General features: G+C 34.7%; 2 protein-coding genes, 1 long non-coding RNA gene and 3 pseudogenes across 5 annotated transcripts; 1 reads left to right on the plus strand and 5 right to left on the minus strand.

Moving 5' to 3' along the window:
- Positions 1-543: 543 nt before the first annotated feature.
- LOC108660469 (uncharacterized) lies at positions 544-2,219 on the minus strand (annotated as a pseudogene).
- Positions 2,220-3,707: 1,488 nt separating this feature from the next.
- LOC108661800 (protein WHAT'S THIS FACTOR 9, mitochondrial-like) lies at positions 3,708-5,573 on the minus strand (annotated as a pseudogene). Its single transcript, XR_016025863.1, has 2 exons — positions 5,310-5,573; positions 3,708-5,137 (listed from the first exon to the last, which is right to left on the minus strand). The product of XR_016025863.1 is annotated as a protein WHAT'S THIS FACTOR 9, mitochondrial-like (transcript).
- Positions 5,574-6,294: 721 nt separating this feature from the next.
- On the minus strand, positions 6,295-8,576 carry LOC108661799 (uncharacterized; annotated as a pseudogene).
- Positions 8,577-9,664: 1,088 nt separating this feature from the next.
- LOC108661653 (uncharacterized) lies at positions 9,665-11,445 on the plus strand. Of its 2 annotated transcripts, XR_001927411.2 has the most exons (3): positions 9,683-9,824; positions 9,954-10,075; positions 10,965-11,445. It is a non-coding gene; the product is annotated as an uncharacterized LOC108661653 (long non-coding RNA). The 2 variants fall into 2 exon arrangements; XR_001927410.2 differs by having other exon boundaries at positions 9,665-10,075.
- A 2,041-nt stretch (positions 11,446-13,486) lies between these two features.
- LOC108661620 (protein WHAT'S THIS FACTOR 9, mitochondrial-like) lies at positions 13,487-14,715 on the minus strand. The gene is made up of 3 exons (XM_018119082.2): positions 14,710-14,715; positions 14,548-14,564; positions 13,487-14,404 (listed from the first exon to the last, which is right to left on the minus strand). The coding sequence occupies exons 1-3, from the start codon at positions 14,713-14,715 to the stop codon at positions 13,657-13,659; spliced, it is 771 nt and encodes a 256-aa protein (XP_017974571.2). The 3' UTR covers positions 13,487-13,656.
- LOC18602526 (uncharacterized) lies at positions 14,444-16,833 on the minus strand. Its single transcript, XM_018118925.2, has one exon. It carries the CDS (start codon positions 16,759-16,761, stop codon positions 14,746-14,748), a length of 2,016 nt encoding a protein of 671 aa, XP_017974414.1. The 5' UTR covers positions 16,762-16,833; the 3' UTR covers positions 14,444-14,745.
- Between the last annotated feature and the right edge of the window lie 434 nt (positions 16,834-17,267).

Genomic DNA, 17,267 nt, shown 5'->3' on the forward strand with positions numbered 1-17,267 from the left:
ATTACATTTAAACTTCGTATGGATAATCCAACTAAATAATGATTACAAAAATAACAAGCATTACAAGTAACAAAGTATATGGACCATACTCTGCTTTCTACTCTTGGGGTTCGCCTGCAATTGAAGTACTGGTTTTTAGGTATCCTGACCAACAACATTTCCGTCCCGACTTCTCTCAAGAAGTGAAATTACTATCACAGAATTAATGATTCTATGCATTTCCAGTGGACAATATAGTTGCATCCAGATGTAACACATTCGAGGGCCAAATCTTCACTGGACTTACCACATTTTATGCATTTAGGATAATAATAAATCTTCCTCACGAAAGTGAGAGAGTGTGGATGATCTCTTTCTTGGCATGTACTCCCTAGTTTGATAAATGGGTAGCTTCCAATAGCACAATTGATATGAGTAGAGGTATCACAAGTTGTGCAATGATAAAACCAAAGATTTGGATCTCTTCTTTCCTCACAAATGTCACAATAATGACATTCTGAATAATTGTTATTATCACCATAAGTGAGTGCAAGAACATGTTTATCACATTTCACATTTGTGTCTAGAGGTATGGGGTAGTAAAATACATATATCATGTACAGCGAAGTTGCAATCCTTACAACAGTATCCAACTTCCATGTCATCAGCAAAAGCACAACACTTCCCTTCATACTCGATATAGAAATGGAGGGGGTGTTCATGTCCTTGACATGTTAGAGCATCTGGAGTTAGAGTTTCACATCAAAGGCATACATGATTCCCACATTCATTACATTTATAGGCAAAGCCGTTAGACCGGCATTTGCATACTTCACATTTAAAAATGAAGTCTGAAGTAAGGATGAGGAAACTTTGCTGGCAACGATGAAACCAAACATGCTTCATCTTAGGTCATTCAGCACAGGTTTTGTGAAGAAAGAAATCACATTCTGAACAATAGTAAAATGAGGCTGAGATAGGTAACATGCAACCATCACAAGATTTATCATACTTTGCAATTTTCTCACTTAACATCAAGTCGTGAACATGCTTGAAATGTTTTATTTTTGTGGCTTCTCCAGCATCATTCCTCTCAATAACACAAGTGATGGAGTCTATAGATACACCAGGCAATAGTGCCAAACTATCAATAGATTTCCCATCTTCATTTTCTTGCGAAACTATATAGTACCAGCGTTCCTTCTTTATTGCGCAATTCACTTGGACAATAATTTTGCAGTTTGAACAATAGTAACTGCCATGCTCTGTATTGACCTCATGGTGACAAATTATACAATCCCAACTCTTAAAATCTTCATCATGAAGGAAATATGTGTGAAAAATGCGATGATGATGCCACCTGTGTTTGATAATTTGTGGCAATGAAATGCATTTCTTATGAACCTTAATGTTGCATGTACAACTTATGTAGGCAGCACAATTTCCTTCAGTACCACATGCATCACAACGAAAGGGTCATGTATCCAAAACTGGGTGAACGGGTGTTGATGACTTTCATCTTCAATGATGGGCGAGGGTGATACACACTGGATGCGAACAACAACCTTGCAAAGGCAAACAGCAATAAACAAATCCTCTTTGTTGGGTTTCTTGGCATATGTTGCAAGGAAGCCGTTCACTATTAAATTGTAAAACAAGAGGATGTTTGCGGTGACACGTATGATTGATTTTGAAAGGTAACTCAGCACATTTCTTATGTAGATGAAATCCACAATCAAGAGAAAAGTATGTAGAACTTAGTAACGGTTCCCAACACCCGAAACAATTAAAACTTTCACGTTCTTCACCATCATTTTTGGTGGAAATGAATGGATCTTCAACAGCAACATGTTGAAGCTCTTCAGAAAATTTTTCAGCAATACTAAAGGTCAATAAAGCACATGTGATATGGAAGTCTAATCCACAAGAGCAATGATAAATGAAAGTCTTACATATCTCATCACAAAAGTCGCAAATGCAGCCCACTCCGTCAGCATAAGGTGAATGTTGCAGAAGGAGAGGATGCTTGGGATGAAGAGGGTGATTGATCTCCAGGGGTGCCTCAGCACATTTCTTATGGAGGTAAAACCCACACTCCACACAGCTAAAACTTGGAGCTGACAGTGACACCTCCTCCTCACACCTTGAGCAGTAAGCTTCTTCACTTTGATTGCTCTGCCCTTCATTCAACACCAGTGGATGCTCATGTCCAAAATTTTCAGACTCGCTCATCTCTCCTTTCTTTTAGAGCAACGTATCAATGCGAAGAAGATCAAAAGTCGAGAAGAGTCTTTCAGGATTTGGGAATAGAGAGATTTGAAAGGGAGGTTCTTGCGAGGATTGAAGGAATCAAGGTCAGCGCTCATCTATACTTCTTAGTAGTATTTCTACAATGAGTTTTTTTTTTTTTTAACCTGCTTTAAATTTGATGCAGTATTTTCTGTGCGGTCGTCATTTTTCTTGCTTAGCTATATTATTTTTTTTCTATTAATATAATAAAAATCGCAGTAGTGGTAGTAATTAACGTTTCTTTGGCAGCCTTCGTTTTAAAATTCTTATCAAATCTAATCTATAGTTGATTCATCATGGGGATGATATCACAGAACCCTTTGTTTAGTTGTCACTCAAAGCAGCAGAAACTAGAATATAGTCAAGTGTTCATCCTGCTGGTTTATTATCATTTCCTAGCTAACTTCGTTTTTCTGATCTAGCAAGGATTGCAGTGAAGACCCATATAAGTATAGCAGGACTGATCGGGTGCAGACGAAACTCTTGCTAAAATTCTTTGCTTGCTTCTTCAAAAAGGTTTGGTGTCTAAATACGTATGGCTCCAACTCAAGACCACTGCAAGTTCTTTATTTTAGGGTGGGTAAAGGAACTAGAAAAAGTCAACTTTGCCACTTTGCTTTTGGTAGCTTTGGAAAAGGTGTTGCCTTCCGAAGGAGTCATGAAAATCCATGAGGTCATCATGCGTGATATCAATAAGTATAAAGAGATGACGAGCTTAGATCGGTGGATAGAGAAGAGAGGCAGATGTTGTTGAAGCAAAGCACCATGGAAATGCATGTACCTCTATCTACAAACATTTTTGGTTCATACTTCGGATAGAAGCTTTAATAGAAGCATCAAAATGGGTGCTTCAGCTATTGCCTTTTATAAACAGTAGGTTAGCATCTTAAGTCAGTCATCCATAAGAATCCTCAAACAATTTTAGGAATATGACTATATGTTGCAAAATGTCCTTTTGTGAGTCAATCAAGAAAATTGTTTCCCACAGCTGGACTCAGACCAAAATATAGCTATTTTAGGAGTCAAATTTTACTCAAAAGTCATGAACATACCTTGTTCCTTCGTACAGAGGAGCATCCTTTATCAACATTTGTCTTACCACCAAAGAGCAGGGTTGCTTTAGGCTTTTGTACTACTATGAACCATCACTGACCAAGCCTCTACAACAGATGGAGGATAGATGAGGACAGATTGCGAAGTGATTACTGTTTCTTAGGCATCCGTTGTTGTTCAAGCTAATGTGTACAAACATTGAGAGAAGCTAAATATTAAAAATTTCTCAAAAGCTGTTATTCCAGTCAAATCATGGACATTTCTGTACCAAAGAAGGAACGTACAATCCAGTAAAAGAATCAGATAATATCCCTGAAACTCCGTACTAGGTATGAAGAACCCAATCTAGCTACAAGGGTGTAAATATACGTTTATTAATTACACGTTATCTCTAGTGACAGGGTGCACTGTGATTATTGACAATCTCTTCCACCAAATGAATAGGTGTGCAGCATGTACCTTCTCAGCACCAGAATCTTGACATTTTTTCAAAAGAAATTCAGGAAGGGCAATTAATTGAGTCATCAGAATCATATTCGGAAAATAAATCACAATCTGACTCCATTTCAGAACCAAGCCCATTTCCACAAGCTTTAGAACAATCTTTGATGGGTCCTCAAGACCTACATTGGCAGTTTGCTTGTATAAGCCCCTGCTTCTATCCATAAATCCTTTTCTCATCATGCTAGCAAATCTTTCTCTAATATCAACAAGGGGATGTCTCTGAATAAGTCGTTGACAATCATAGGCTTCCCTAAGAACAACAGTTTGTGTATCACACATCTTGGAAATATAAACGATGCCAGGATGGCGCCCAAACACCTTAGTAAACTTCTGAGGCGGTGACAACAGTTTGTGTAGATTACTCACATTTTGACGTTTAGTTTTCTTCTCTATCCTAAGGTGAAGAAGCTCATGAATTCTCTTCTCTGACACACCAGTACGTGGATCCAATAAAGTGAAGTATAAGGTAGTTTCTGCCATTCCTTTAACCACTCCACGCATTTCCTCTTCAATCCAAAACCACTTGTAAATCCTATTGGAAAGGCTAAACAGTTATTTTTCAAATCTTCCTCCATTTGCAGAAAAGCATTCTTCTCCAATTGGGAAACAGCAAGTGTATCATCCCATGATAAAAGTTTCAAACCAAAGCGATCATCAGCAAGGTGAACAAAAGAAAATAAATCAGGGTAAGTTGGAATGAAGGTTTTGCTGTAATCATAAGGAAATCCCAAATCCCATTTCAGCTGGTCAATAGTTTGTAAAGGAAGGGTCCTATCCTTGGTAAGCTTCAGCAATTTGCAGAGCCTGTGAAACAAATCAATCACACTCTCCTGGATAACACCAACTTCTTCATGGTAAAGATTTAAGGCTTTAGCGCTCAAGGAACACGAGGGCCACCACTGTCAAGCACACAAGACTCATGAAAAATGGTGGGGCATCTCCTCATAAATATGGATAGCTTAAGATTATGGGGCAGACCGAGTTGACCGATATGCCGGGTAAGATGGTAAATGGGGAGACAGCAATTGGAAGCAGAGGAAAGGATGGAAACAAGATTGCAGGCTGCTCTTAAATCTCTTTCACCAGCCATAACGGCATCTAAGGCTTTACCTTTAACCCATTTCAACATAACATTAACTAGACTGAAATTCTGCTGGTAATTAAATCCCATCCTCAACCCACATGAAAATCTAGAAACTTTTGCTTTTCCACACAAAAACCAATAACCCATGTCCTTATTTTAATAGAAAAATGATTATAAATCAATAATAAGATGCTCCCAAGTTCACCAATAAAACAGCCTTAGCAACACCTACGAGACAAAGACAAGTACCCAGATTAAGATTTTTGGTAATTCTGCATATACTGCTTTGTAAAGTAAATAAACGAGAGAAAAAGGACAGGAAGGAAAAATAGTTAATTCCTGTAAGACAATTTATCAAACATGTAAAGTGCAACTATGCCGCGATATGAAATCTGCTTACCTTAATGAGGCTGAGCTGAAACACCTCAACGATTAAAACTTGGATGTCCTTTTAGAGGTTTTAAGTTTGAATCTTGAGAAGAGACTGAGAAGCGTGAGATTATAATCATTACAAAAAAAAAAAATTGAAAGCAAAATATTTTAAAAAGTCGTGCGAAATTTTCAATTTGAAAGTAAATTTGTCTCTGTGCAGCAAAAGCACTTTTATTTTCAGGCATTAACCAAGTACAGTAAGGATTTATAACAATTTGAGTGCATGAATGGCAGGAGCAAGAATGTTTTTGGAAGCATATTCAGATGCTTGCATTGAACAGTAAACAGAATGGGAGTGTAATTTACCAAATATAGGTACAAAAACTAGTTTAATTAGAAAAATTGGTAATTGAGACCGAAATTTTACTTTCCTGGAAAAAAAATAGCATGCCTAAATAATCATATGTTTTGTATTTACATATATGATTTGAGTTTTATGTAATTTTATCAATATAATAGAGTTAGATTAAACTCTTTCATAAGTTTAAACTATCACTTCTTTATTTTTTATTTTTCTGTTTTATCATTTAAGAAAAGTTAAAATTCGAACTTATTTTTCTTCAAAAAGAATTGAACTTATTTATGAAATTATGATAAAAATTTTCAAATTTGACCTGAAAACTTTTACGTGTAATGAAGTAAAATAAAAATTTAATCTTCAGTTTCCAAGTTCAAATTTTATGATTCACATAAGAAAATTAGCAACAAAAAGTGTTAATGGAAGAATCAGATAGAAATAATTTCATAAAAAGTCAACAAGTGATACATTTAAACAATACAACATATACCCACTTTATTGTCATTACAACCACAATGTCAAATTAAAAGGAATTTCTAAGTGAATAATCAAAAGCAATCCAAGCCTCACACATTCTAAGTTCAGATGCCTACATTACATTTAAACTTATAATTGAAAAATAAGTTACAATTACAAAAATAACAAGCATTACAAGTAACAAAGTATAGACCAGACTCTGGTTATGCTTTCTTGCAAATGAAGTGGAAGTTTTCAAGTATTTTGACCAATAAGACCTCCATCTAGATTTTTCTCGAGATGTGAAATTACCACCATAAATGTTTTGATACTATACATCTCCAGTGGACAATATAGTTGCATCCAGAAGTAACACATTCGAGAGCCAAATTTTGACAAGGCTTACCACATTTAATGCACTTAGGGTAGTAATAAATCTTTTTCACAAAGATGAGAGGGTGTGGATGATCTCCTTCTTTGTAGATACTCCCCAATTTGATATATCGAAGGTCTTCAAGAACACAATCCTTATGAGCAGAAGTATCACAAGTTGCACAATGATAAAACCAATTATTTGAATCTCTTCTTTCCTCACAAATGTCACAAAAACGACATTCTGAATAATCATTATCATCTTTATAAGTGAGTGTAAGAACATGTTCATCGCATTTGTGTCGAGTTGTAAGTGGTAGTCTAACACATCTCGTACATAAAGCAAAATTGCAACCCTTACAACAGTATCCTCGATACATGTCATCACCACAAGTAGAACACGCCACTTCACACTCGACATAAAAAAGAAGGGGGTGTTCATGTCCTTGACATGTTAGAGTATCAGGAGTTAGAGTTACACATCGAAGGCATAGATGACCGTCACATTCATTACATTTATAGGCAAAGGCATTAGATAGGTGATAACATGAGTGACATCTAAAAAGGTGGCCTGAAGTAAGGATGAGGGAACTTTTCTGGCAATAATCAAGCCAAACAGGCTTCATCATCTTAGGTAATTCAGCACAGGCTTTATGAAGAAAGAAATCACATTCTGAACAATAGTAAAAGGAAGCTGAGATAGGTAACATGCACCCCTCACAACATTTATCATACCTCGCAATTTTCTCACCTAACATCAAGTCATGCATATGCTTGAAATGTTTTATTTTTGTGGCTTCTCCAGCATCATTCTTCTCAATAATACAATAGATGGAGTCAATAGATTCACCAGGCAAAAGTGCCAAACTATCGATAGATTTCTCATCTTCATTCTCAGGTGAAACTATATAATACCAGCTTTTATTTTTTGTCACGCAATTCACATGGGCAATAATTTTGCAATCTGAACAATAGTAACTGCCGTGCTCCGCATTGACCTCATCGTGACAAATTACGCAATCCCTATTCTTAAGATCTTCATCAAGGAAATATGTGTGAAAAATGGGATGGTGATGCCACCTGCTTTTGATGATGCGTGGCAATGAAGTGCATTGCTTATGAACCATAATATTGCATGTAGTACATATGTAGGCAACATGATTTCCTTCAGTGCCACAGGCATCACAAATGAAAGGAGCTCGTCTCCAAAACAAGGTGAATGGGTGTTGATGAATTTTATCAGGCGATGTTGGTACACAATCAATGTGAACAGCAACCTCGCAAGGCAAGCAACAATAAACAAATCCTCTTTCTTGGGTTTCTTGGCATATGTTGCAAGAAAACCTTTCAATATTGAATTGGAGACCAAGAGGATGTTTGCGGTGACACATATGATTGATTTTGAGAGGTAATTCAGCACATTTTTTATGGAGATGGAATCCACAATCAAGAGAAAAGTAGGTAGAACTTAGCAACGGTTTGCAACACCAGAAACACTGAAAACTTTCAAGTTCTTCACCATCGTTGTCGGTGGAAATCAATGGATCTTCAAGAGCAACATGTTGAAGCTCTTCAACATTTTTTTGAGCAATATTATATGTAAATAAAGCACACGCGATATGAAAGTATAATTTGCAAGAGCAATGATAAATGGAACCCTTACATATCTTATCACAAAAATCGCAAATGCAGAATAATGCTTGAGCATAAGGTGAACTTTGCAGGAGGAGGAGAGGATGCTTAGGATGAAAAGGGTGATTGATCTCCAGGGGTGCCTCAGCACATCTCTTATGGAGGTAAAACCCACACTCCACACAGCTAAAACTTGGAGCTGACAGTGTCACCTCCTCCTCACACCTTGAGCAGTAAGCTTCTTCACTGGGCGTGCTCTGCCCTTCATTCAACACCAGGGGATGCTCATGTCCAAAATTTTCAGACTCACTCATCTCTCCTTTCTTTTTGTGTCTGCCCCTGATTTGGAGGTTAAGAGAAAGGTTTCAACGCAAAAGAGATTAAAAGCCAAGAAGGGTGCTTCCGGATTTGGGAAATTGGGAGAGATTTGAGAGGGAGGTTCTTGGGAGGATGGAAAGAATCAAGGTCAACGCTCATATTTACTTGTTAGTAGCAATTCTGCAACGAGTCTTTTATTATTATTATTATTATTATTGTTAAATTGGATGCATTATTTGTCTGTGCGGTCGTCATTCTACTTGCTTGGCTATGTTATATCGTATATAATAAATATGACACTAGTGGTAGTAATTAACGTATCTTTGGCATCCTTTCAATATTTTAAAATTCTTACAAAATCTAATCTATATCTATATATATATATATAATGAATCTTGTCACATAACCGTTGGTTTGGTTGTCAATAAAAGCAGCAAAAATGGGCTTCATAATTTACTCATTTTGATAGGCAACTCTACATTATACGGTAGGGAATATTTGAAACTATTTTAAAAACCATTACGCTAAATGAATTGAATTGTCTACTGTTCCTCCTGGTTTATAATTATCATTTCCTTTTCCTTGATTCCAAAATATAAAAATAAAAAATTATATTAATATTTTAATGATAAAATTATTAATAATTTAATACTAAATATATTTTTAATATTTTGAAAAGAAGAAGAAATTGTAAAAGAAAAATAAGAAAAGGAAAATTAACACAAAATATCATATTAATATTTTAATACTATGTAATAAGCATTTTATTAAAAAGAAATTAAAAGAGAAAAAGGGGAAAATGAAAATATAAAAAAAATCATATTCATAATTTAATAATAAATTATTAATATAATTTTAATAAAAATAAATTAAAAGAAAAAATTGGAAAATGAAAATAGAGAAATAATACAATAATAAAATAAATATCATATTAATATATTTAATAACAAATTATTATTTACTAATAGCAATCCCAAAAACCAATGAATTTCAAAAAGCTCAAAATTTTTATTTAAATTATAATAAAAGACTTCATTTTATCACTTATTCTTTTATGATTGTAAAATTATTTTTATCAATCAAACACTGAAATAATGTCAAAATTAAAATTTCATTTTATTAATCAAACTATATGAATCTCTATTTTATTCTATTATATCTTATTCTACTCTATATAATAATTATTTTATGTTTCCTCTATTTAATTCCGATACTCAATTTTGCCACTTATCTTTCCGTAGCTTTGGAAAAGGTGTTGCCTTTTAAAGGACTGAGATCAAAGAAAAATAAAGAAATGAAGAGCTCAGAATGGTGGATAGAGAAGAAAGGCATATGTTGTCGTTGAAGCAAGCAGCATGGAAATGTATCCGTGAACGTTACAGCCATATCTAGCCCAAAAGAGAAAATGTCAGTTATGTCCTCTACTCCATCTATTCTCCTAAGATTACAAAGTAACAAACAGACACGTGTGAAACTGCTGTCTCATTTGATTTCATGATTTATAAGCTCTGCTCTGCTCTGTTCTGTGCTTAACAGAGTTTCTAACAGCAGATTTTGATGGACCAATCATATTCTCATTGACTCCTCTGAACCCTTCCCGATTACTCTGTCTTTCTCTCCTTTCATGGCGATCGCTGCTGCTTCTTCCTTCTCCGTCGGTAATCACACTCAACCAGCATAATATGTTTACGATAATATGTTTTTTATGTTTAAATTGATTAATAATAGCAATCGAAAAAGCAGGATAGAGATTACGTTTTGTTAATTGATTAAGTATCCATTTCGATTTCCATGTTTTAAGGCAAATACTTTTCCCTTCTTTTTTATAGTTAAGTTGTTTTAGTCGATCTGAAGTTGTGTAATTAGTTTCCTGCTTGTTTGCTGATGATGAAGCAACTACTTCATTTTACTACTAACTTTTCCCTAAACTTTTTTTTCTCTTGTTTATTCCCATAATTTTAAAATGATAAGAAAAACTTGAAATTGGGTATTCCAGTAATGTCAAATTTTATGTGTGTTTAAGAAGAAAGTATTTTTTAACTGTTGAATGAAGAAAATAACTTTGAAAACCCTCACTGCGAAAATTTTATGAGATTCATATATCCTTTTTATGGCTATCATTAGAATACTGACATGCAAGTGGGTAAGCTCATGTTTTGGTTTCAGTTGATTTTCATTTATTTAGTTGCTAAGAATTTTTTTTATATTATTTATAAATTTATGAAATGGGATTAGTAGAGCCATTGGCCTTATCAAATAGTTAAAACAGTATAAATTTCATTTCACCAAGAAGTGAACCTTTCACAAAGTAATTGGTACCTGGTCTTGGGTTCTATAGTTGATTTCCGGATGCATGTGGTTTTTACTTCTAATATGAGGTTTAGTACTTATTTTTTTCCTTCATACTGGATGTGCATAAAATTCTAAGGAATGCACATTTGGTGAATATTTGTTTCTACATTTTACTATTCTATTTAAGTATGATGTTTGCATTTGCATTTTCATGACATTTTTTTTAACCCCTTTCTTATTGCACGGAGCTATCAGGTCCTTCCCAGTGTCATTTATGTTAAGTGGAAGGGGTTTATTACTCACCATTACATGGGGTTAACAGCAGTTGGGTCAAAACTACAGTTGATGGCTGCAGAGCTAGCGACCTGTCTGGCATGAGGTGCAAAAATAGTTATTTGTTTAAGGTTATATGGGAAAGAGAAAACCATTTCTCGATTGTGTAAAATTGATCTGGTTTTCTTTATGGATTTGTTTATGATTTTGATAGCAGTATTTGTCCATTTCTTTGGGAAGCCATATATTTTTGAAAGCTTAGATTTTATTGAACATGCATCTTGATTGTTGAGTTATAAGCATAAGTTACATAATATTTGATATTTTGGCTAACTGCATTTGTTGTGTTATGATTGTTTATCCTGAGAGTTTTTGGTATTGTTGTAGTGTTGTCAGGTGAGAGTCAAGTCTGTGTTGTGAATATCATTCTTTTTAGCTTATTGTACAAATTGGTGACCAGCAACTATTTCTTTGCCCACCTGAGTAGGAAAGCAATAATATTGTTAAAATATGTCTTGTGGATCCTTTAATTTGTTAAACTATGGGTTTTTGTATTAGCTTGGCTAATGCAATGATGATGTTGCGGGTAACACCGTAACACTTCCATTGTTGCTGGAAGTTCTTGTTTGTTTTTGGTCAAGGGGAAAAACATGTTCTATGGTTCAATTGCCTCCACTTCAATGTTGTTTGAGTTCAAGGCAATTCTACACCCAAATATGTTAACTTACTCATGTCTGGTTGTGTAATATTATAAGGTTTAGTTAATATAGGACATTTATATGGAATGAATGTAGTGTGGATTGTTTGGGAGATGACCATGGGTACATTCAGTGTCAAAAAAAAAAAAGAGGTAACATGTGAAGCATGGTCCTATTTAGCATCCATCAACAATTGACTCTAGTGCTTTCTAGGTCCCTTTTTAACTTTTGCACAAATAAGTTGATTATTTATATACAAATTAGACTACATTTTACCATCCGATCTTCTTAGCTGTTTTGGATTTTTTGCGACTTTTTCATATGAAACTTAGTTTTTTTTTAGATCCTTGGTTAAGAAGCAATTTTTCATTTCATATTCAGATGCAGGAGTCCATTTTTTGAATCAACATAATTTTATTGGTGTTTAAATGTATAAACGTATAAGTATATTATCGTGTTTAATCATATTATGGTGTTTAAACATGTATACATGACACGTTTATCAATTTGTTAAAAATTAATAATCAAAAACCATTTTAACCTTACTTAAATAATTTTGAACAATTATTTTAATAAAAATTTTAAATTTTATAAAGATAACAATGTAATTATGCCATGTCTAACTTTAATTTTAAATTTTATTTTATTATATTTGATGTTATTATCATTTTTTTGTTATAATTTTTTTATAATTATTGATTTTAAATTACAATAATAAAATTATATTTAATTATAAATATTTTTATTTAATCGTGTTAAATGTGTTACTAATCGTATTGTGTCATATATTGATATATTTAACAAATGTGTTAATTATGTTTTATCGTGTTATACGATTATTAAATATATATGTATACATATTTCAAATTTAAAATATAAATAGTATTCATATTATTTTCATATTTAATTTTAATATATTTTATATTTAATCGTGTATAATTTAAGACACAAAAATATGAATTGGTAGATCTAACTACTCAAAATTACTGCAAGTTATTTATTTTAAGGTGGGTAAAGGAAGGAAAAAAGTCAACCTTAACACTTTGCTTTTGGTAGCTTTGGAAATGGTTCTGCTTTCTAAAGGAGACATGAAAATCTATGAGGTCATCATGAGTGAGATCAAGAAGAATTAAGAGATGCAGAGCTTAGACTGGTGGATAAAGAAGGGGGCAGATATCGTTGAAGCAAAGAACCATGGAAATGCAAGTACTTCTATCTACAACATTTTTTGTTCTTACTTCGGACAGATGCTTTAATAGAAGCATCAAAATGGGTGCTTCAGCTATTGCCTTTTATTAATGGTAGGTTAACATCTTAAGTCAGTCATCTATAAGAATCATCAAACAATTATAGGAATATGACTATATGTAGCAAAATGTCCTTTTACGAGTCAATCAAGAAAATTGTTTCCTACAAGCTGGACTCAGACAAAAAGATAGCTATTTTAAGAGTCAAATTTTACTCAAAAGTCGTGAACATACCTTGTTCCTCCGTACAGAGGAGCATCCTTTATCAACATTTGTCTTACCACCAAAGAGCAGGGTTGCTTTGGGCTTTTGTACTACAACGAACCATCACTGACCAAGCCTCTACAGCAGATGGAGGATAGATGAGGACAGATTGCGAAGTGATTCCTGTTTCTCAGGCATCCTTTGTTGTTCAAGCTAATGTGTATAAACATTGAGAGAAGCTAAATATTAAAAATTTCTCAAAAGTGGTTATTCCAGTCAAATCATGGACATTTCTATACCAAAGAAGGAATGTACAATTCAGTAAAAGAATCAGATAATATCCCTGAAACTCCCTACTAGGCGTGCAGAACCCAATCTAGCTACGAGGGTGTAAATATATGTTTATTGACAGGGTGCACTGTGATTATTGACGATGTCATCCACCAAATGAATTGGAAAGTTGACAACTTATTCGCAGCATGTACCTTCTCAATACCAGAATCTTAACATTTTTTCAAAAGAAATTCAGGAAGGGCAATTAATTGAGTCATCAGAACCATATTCAGAAAATAAATCACAATCTGACTCCACTTCAGAATCAAGACCATTTCCACAAGCTTTATCACCAAGAACAATCTTTGATGGGTCCTCAAGACCTACATTGGCAGTTTTCTTGTATAAGCCCCTGCTCCTATCCATAAATCCTTTTCTCATCATGCTTGCAAATCTTTCTCTAATATCAACAAGGGGATGTCTGTGAATAAGTCGTTGACAATCATAGGCTTCCCTAAGAACAACAGTTTGTGTATCACACATCTTGGAAATATAAAAGATGTCAGGATGGCGCTCAAACACCTTGGTAAACTTCTGAGGCAGTGACAATGGTTTAAGTAGATTACTCACATTTTGGCGTTCAGTTTTTTTCTCTATCGTAAGGTGAAGAAACTCATGAAACACGCCCACGATTCTCTTCTCTGACACATCAGTACGTGGATCCAAGTGAGAGGCATCAGCATAAAGTGGAGTATAAGGTGGTTTCTGCCATTCTTTTAACCACTCCACGCATTTCCTCTTCAATCCAAAACCCCTTGTAAATCCTATTGGAAAGGCTAAACAGTTATTTTTCAAATCTTCCTCCATTTGCAGAAAAGCATTCTTCTCTAATTGGGAGACAGCAAGTGTATCATTCCATGATAAAAGTTCCAAACCAATGCAATCATCAGCAAGGTGAACAAAAGAAAATAAATCAGGGTAATGTGCAATGAAGGTTTTGCTGTAATCATAATTTCATAAAAAGTCAACAAGTGATACATTTAAACCACACAACATATACCAACTTTATTGTCATTACAACCACACTGTCAAATTAAAGGGAATTTCTAGAGTGAATAATCAAAAGCAATCCAAGCCTCACACATTCTAAGTTCAGATGCCTACATTACATTTAAACTTATAATTGAAAAATAAGTTACAATTACAAAACTAACAAGCATTACAAGTAACAAAGTATGGACCATACTCTGCTTATGCTTTCCTGCAAATGAAGTGGAAGTTTTCAAGTATTTTGATCAATAAGACCTCCATCTAAATTTTTCTCGAGATGTGAAATTACCATCATAAATTATTTGGTGCTATACATCTCCAGTGGACAATATAGTTGCATCCAGAAGTAACACATTCGAGAGCCAAATCTTGACAAGGCTTACCACATTCAATGCACTTAGGGTAGTAATAAATCTTCTTCACGAAGATGAGAGGGTGAGGATGATCTCCTTCTTTGTAGATACTCCCAAGTTTGATATATGGATAGTGTCCAAGAACACAACTCCTATGAGCAGAAGTTTCACAAGTTGCACAATGAAAAAACCAATAATTTAGATCTATTCCCTCTTCACAAACGTCACAATAATGACATTCTGAATAATCATTATCATCACTATAAGTGAGTGCAAGAACATGTTCATCAAATTTGTGTCGAGCTATAGTTGGTATTGCAACACATGAAAGATGCAAAGCAAAATTGCAATCCTTACAACCGTATGCTGCTCTTATATCACCACCACAAGCACAACACTTCCCTTCATACTCGATATAAAAAAGGAGGGGGTGTTTATGTCCTTGACATGTTAGAGTATCAGGAGTTAGAGTTACACATAGAAGGCATACACGATCGTCACATTCATTACATTTATAGGCAAAGCCATTCGATATGTGCTGACATAAGCGACATCTAAAAATGTAGTCTGAAGTGAGGATGAGGACACTTTGCTGGCAGTCATGAAACCAAACATGCTTCATCGTAGGTAATTCAGCACAGGCTTGATGAAGAAAGAAACCACATTCTAAACAATAGTAAAAGGAAGCTGAGATAAGTAACATGCACCCCTCACAATACTTATCATACTCTACAATTTGCTCACTTAACATCAACTCATGCATGTGCTTGAAATGTTTTATTTTTGTGGCTTCTCCAGCATCATTCCTCTCAATAACACAAGTGATGGAGTCAATAGATTCACCAGGCAAAAGTGCCAAACTATCGATAGATTTCTCATCTTCATTTTCAGGTGAAACTATATAATACCAGGTTTCATTTTTTGTCACACAATTCACATGGGCAATAATTTTGCAATCTGAACAATAGTAACTGCCGTGCTCTGCATTGACCTCATCGTGACAAATTATGCAATCCCAATACTTCAAATCTTCTTCATGAAGAAAATATTTGTGAAAAATGAGATGGTGATGCCACCTGCTTTTGATGATGTGTGGCAATGAAATGCATTTCTTATGAACTATAATGTTGCATGTAGTACATATGTAGGCAGCACAATTTCCTTCGGTACCACATGCACTACAAATGAAAGGGAATTGTATCCAAAACAGGGTGAATGGGTGTTGATGACTGTTATCTTCAACGATGGGCAGGGGTGGGGTTGATACACACTCAATGTGAACAGCAACCTTGCAAGGCAAACAACAGTAAACATATCCTCTTTTTTGGGTTTCTTGGCATATGTTGCAAGAAAACCGTTGACTATTAAATTGTAGAACAAGAGGATGTTTGTGGTGGCACATATGATTGATTTTGAGAGGTAATTCAGCACATTTTTTATGGAGATGGAATCCACAATCAAGAGAAAAGTAGGTAGAACTTAGCAACGGTTTCCAACACACGAAACACTGAAAACTTTCAAGTTCTTCACCATCATTTCCGGTGGAAATCAATGGATCTTCAAGAGCAACATGTTGAAGCTCTTCAAAAAATTTTTGAGCAATGTTATATGTAAATAAAGCACATGTGATATGAAAGTCCAATCCACAAGAGCAATGATAAATGGAAGCCTTACATGTCTTATCACAAATATTGCAAATGCAGTCTCCATTAACATAAGGTGAATTTTGCAGAAGGAGGAGAGGATGCTTGGGATGAAAAGGGTGATTGATCTCCGAGGGTGCCTCAACACATTTCTTATGGAGGTGAAACCCACACTCCACACAGCCAAAACTTGGAGCTGACAGTGACACCTCCTCCCCACACCTTGAGCAGCAAGCTTCTTCACTTTGATTGCTCTGCTTTTCATTAAACACCAGTGGATGTTGGTGCCCAAAATTTTCAGACTCACTCATCTCTCTTTCCGATTCGCACCTCTACCACAATAGGTTTCAAAAGGAAAGGGGAACTTTGGCTATAACAAAGAAAGATGTAGTAAGGCCAATGCTTATAAAATAACTAGAGTGTAGTATTTCTAATGGTAATGCCTTATTCCTTGCGTGCCGCCACATTCAAAATGGAAAAAAGAAGAAAGAATCCCACAAAGGCAGAGACCTAACCAAACCAGGAAACAAGGTAGATGCTTTGATGGCAGGCATAGCAAAATATAACAACATATAAAAGTAAAAAGCAAGTATAAGGATTGCATGCTCTATTCAAGTTTGAAACTTTTACTTTGTAAGTTTAAAGTTAGAGCATCCCTTAGGATACAATGCAAGCTACTGAGGTCAATGTTATGACAATTCTGGGCTCTGGCAGCAATGAAGTTGTCTAAATTTAAAATCCTTCTAATATATCTAATGAAACATGTATGTAGAATAAAATATAAATAAGACCTTCAATTATTAATTTATTACAATAT

This window comes from Theobroma cacao, chromosome 4 (genome assembly GCF_053813885.1).
Source record: "Theobroma cacao isolate CCN51 chromosome 4, ASM5381388v1, whole genome shotgun sequence".
Taxonomy (NCBI): Eukaryota; Viridiplantae; Streptophyta; class Magnoliopsida; order Malvales; family Malvaceae; genus Theobroma; species Theobroma cacao.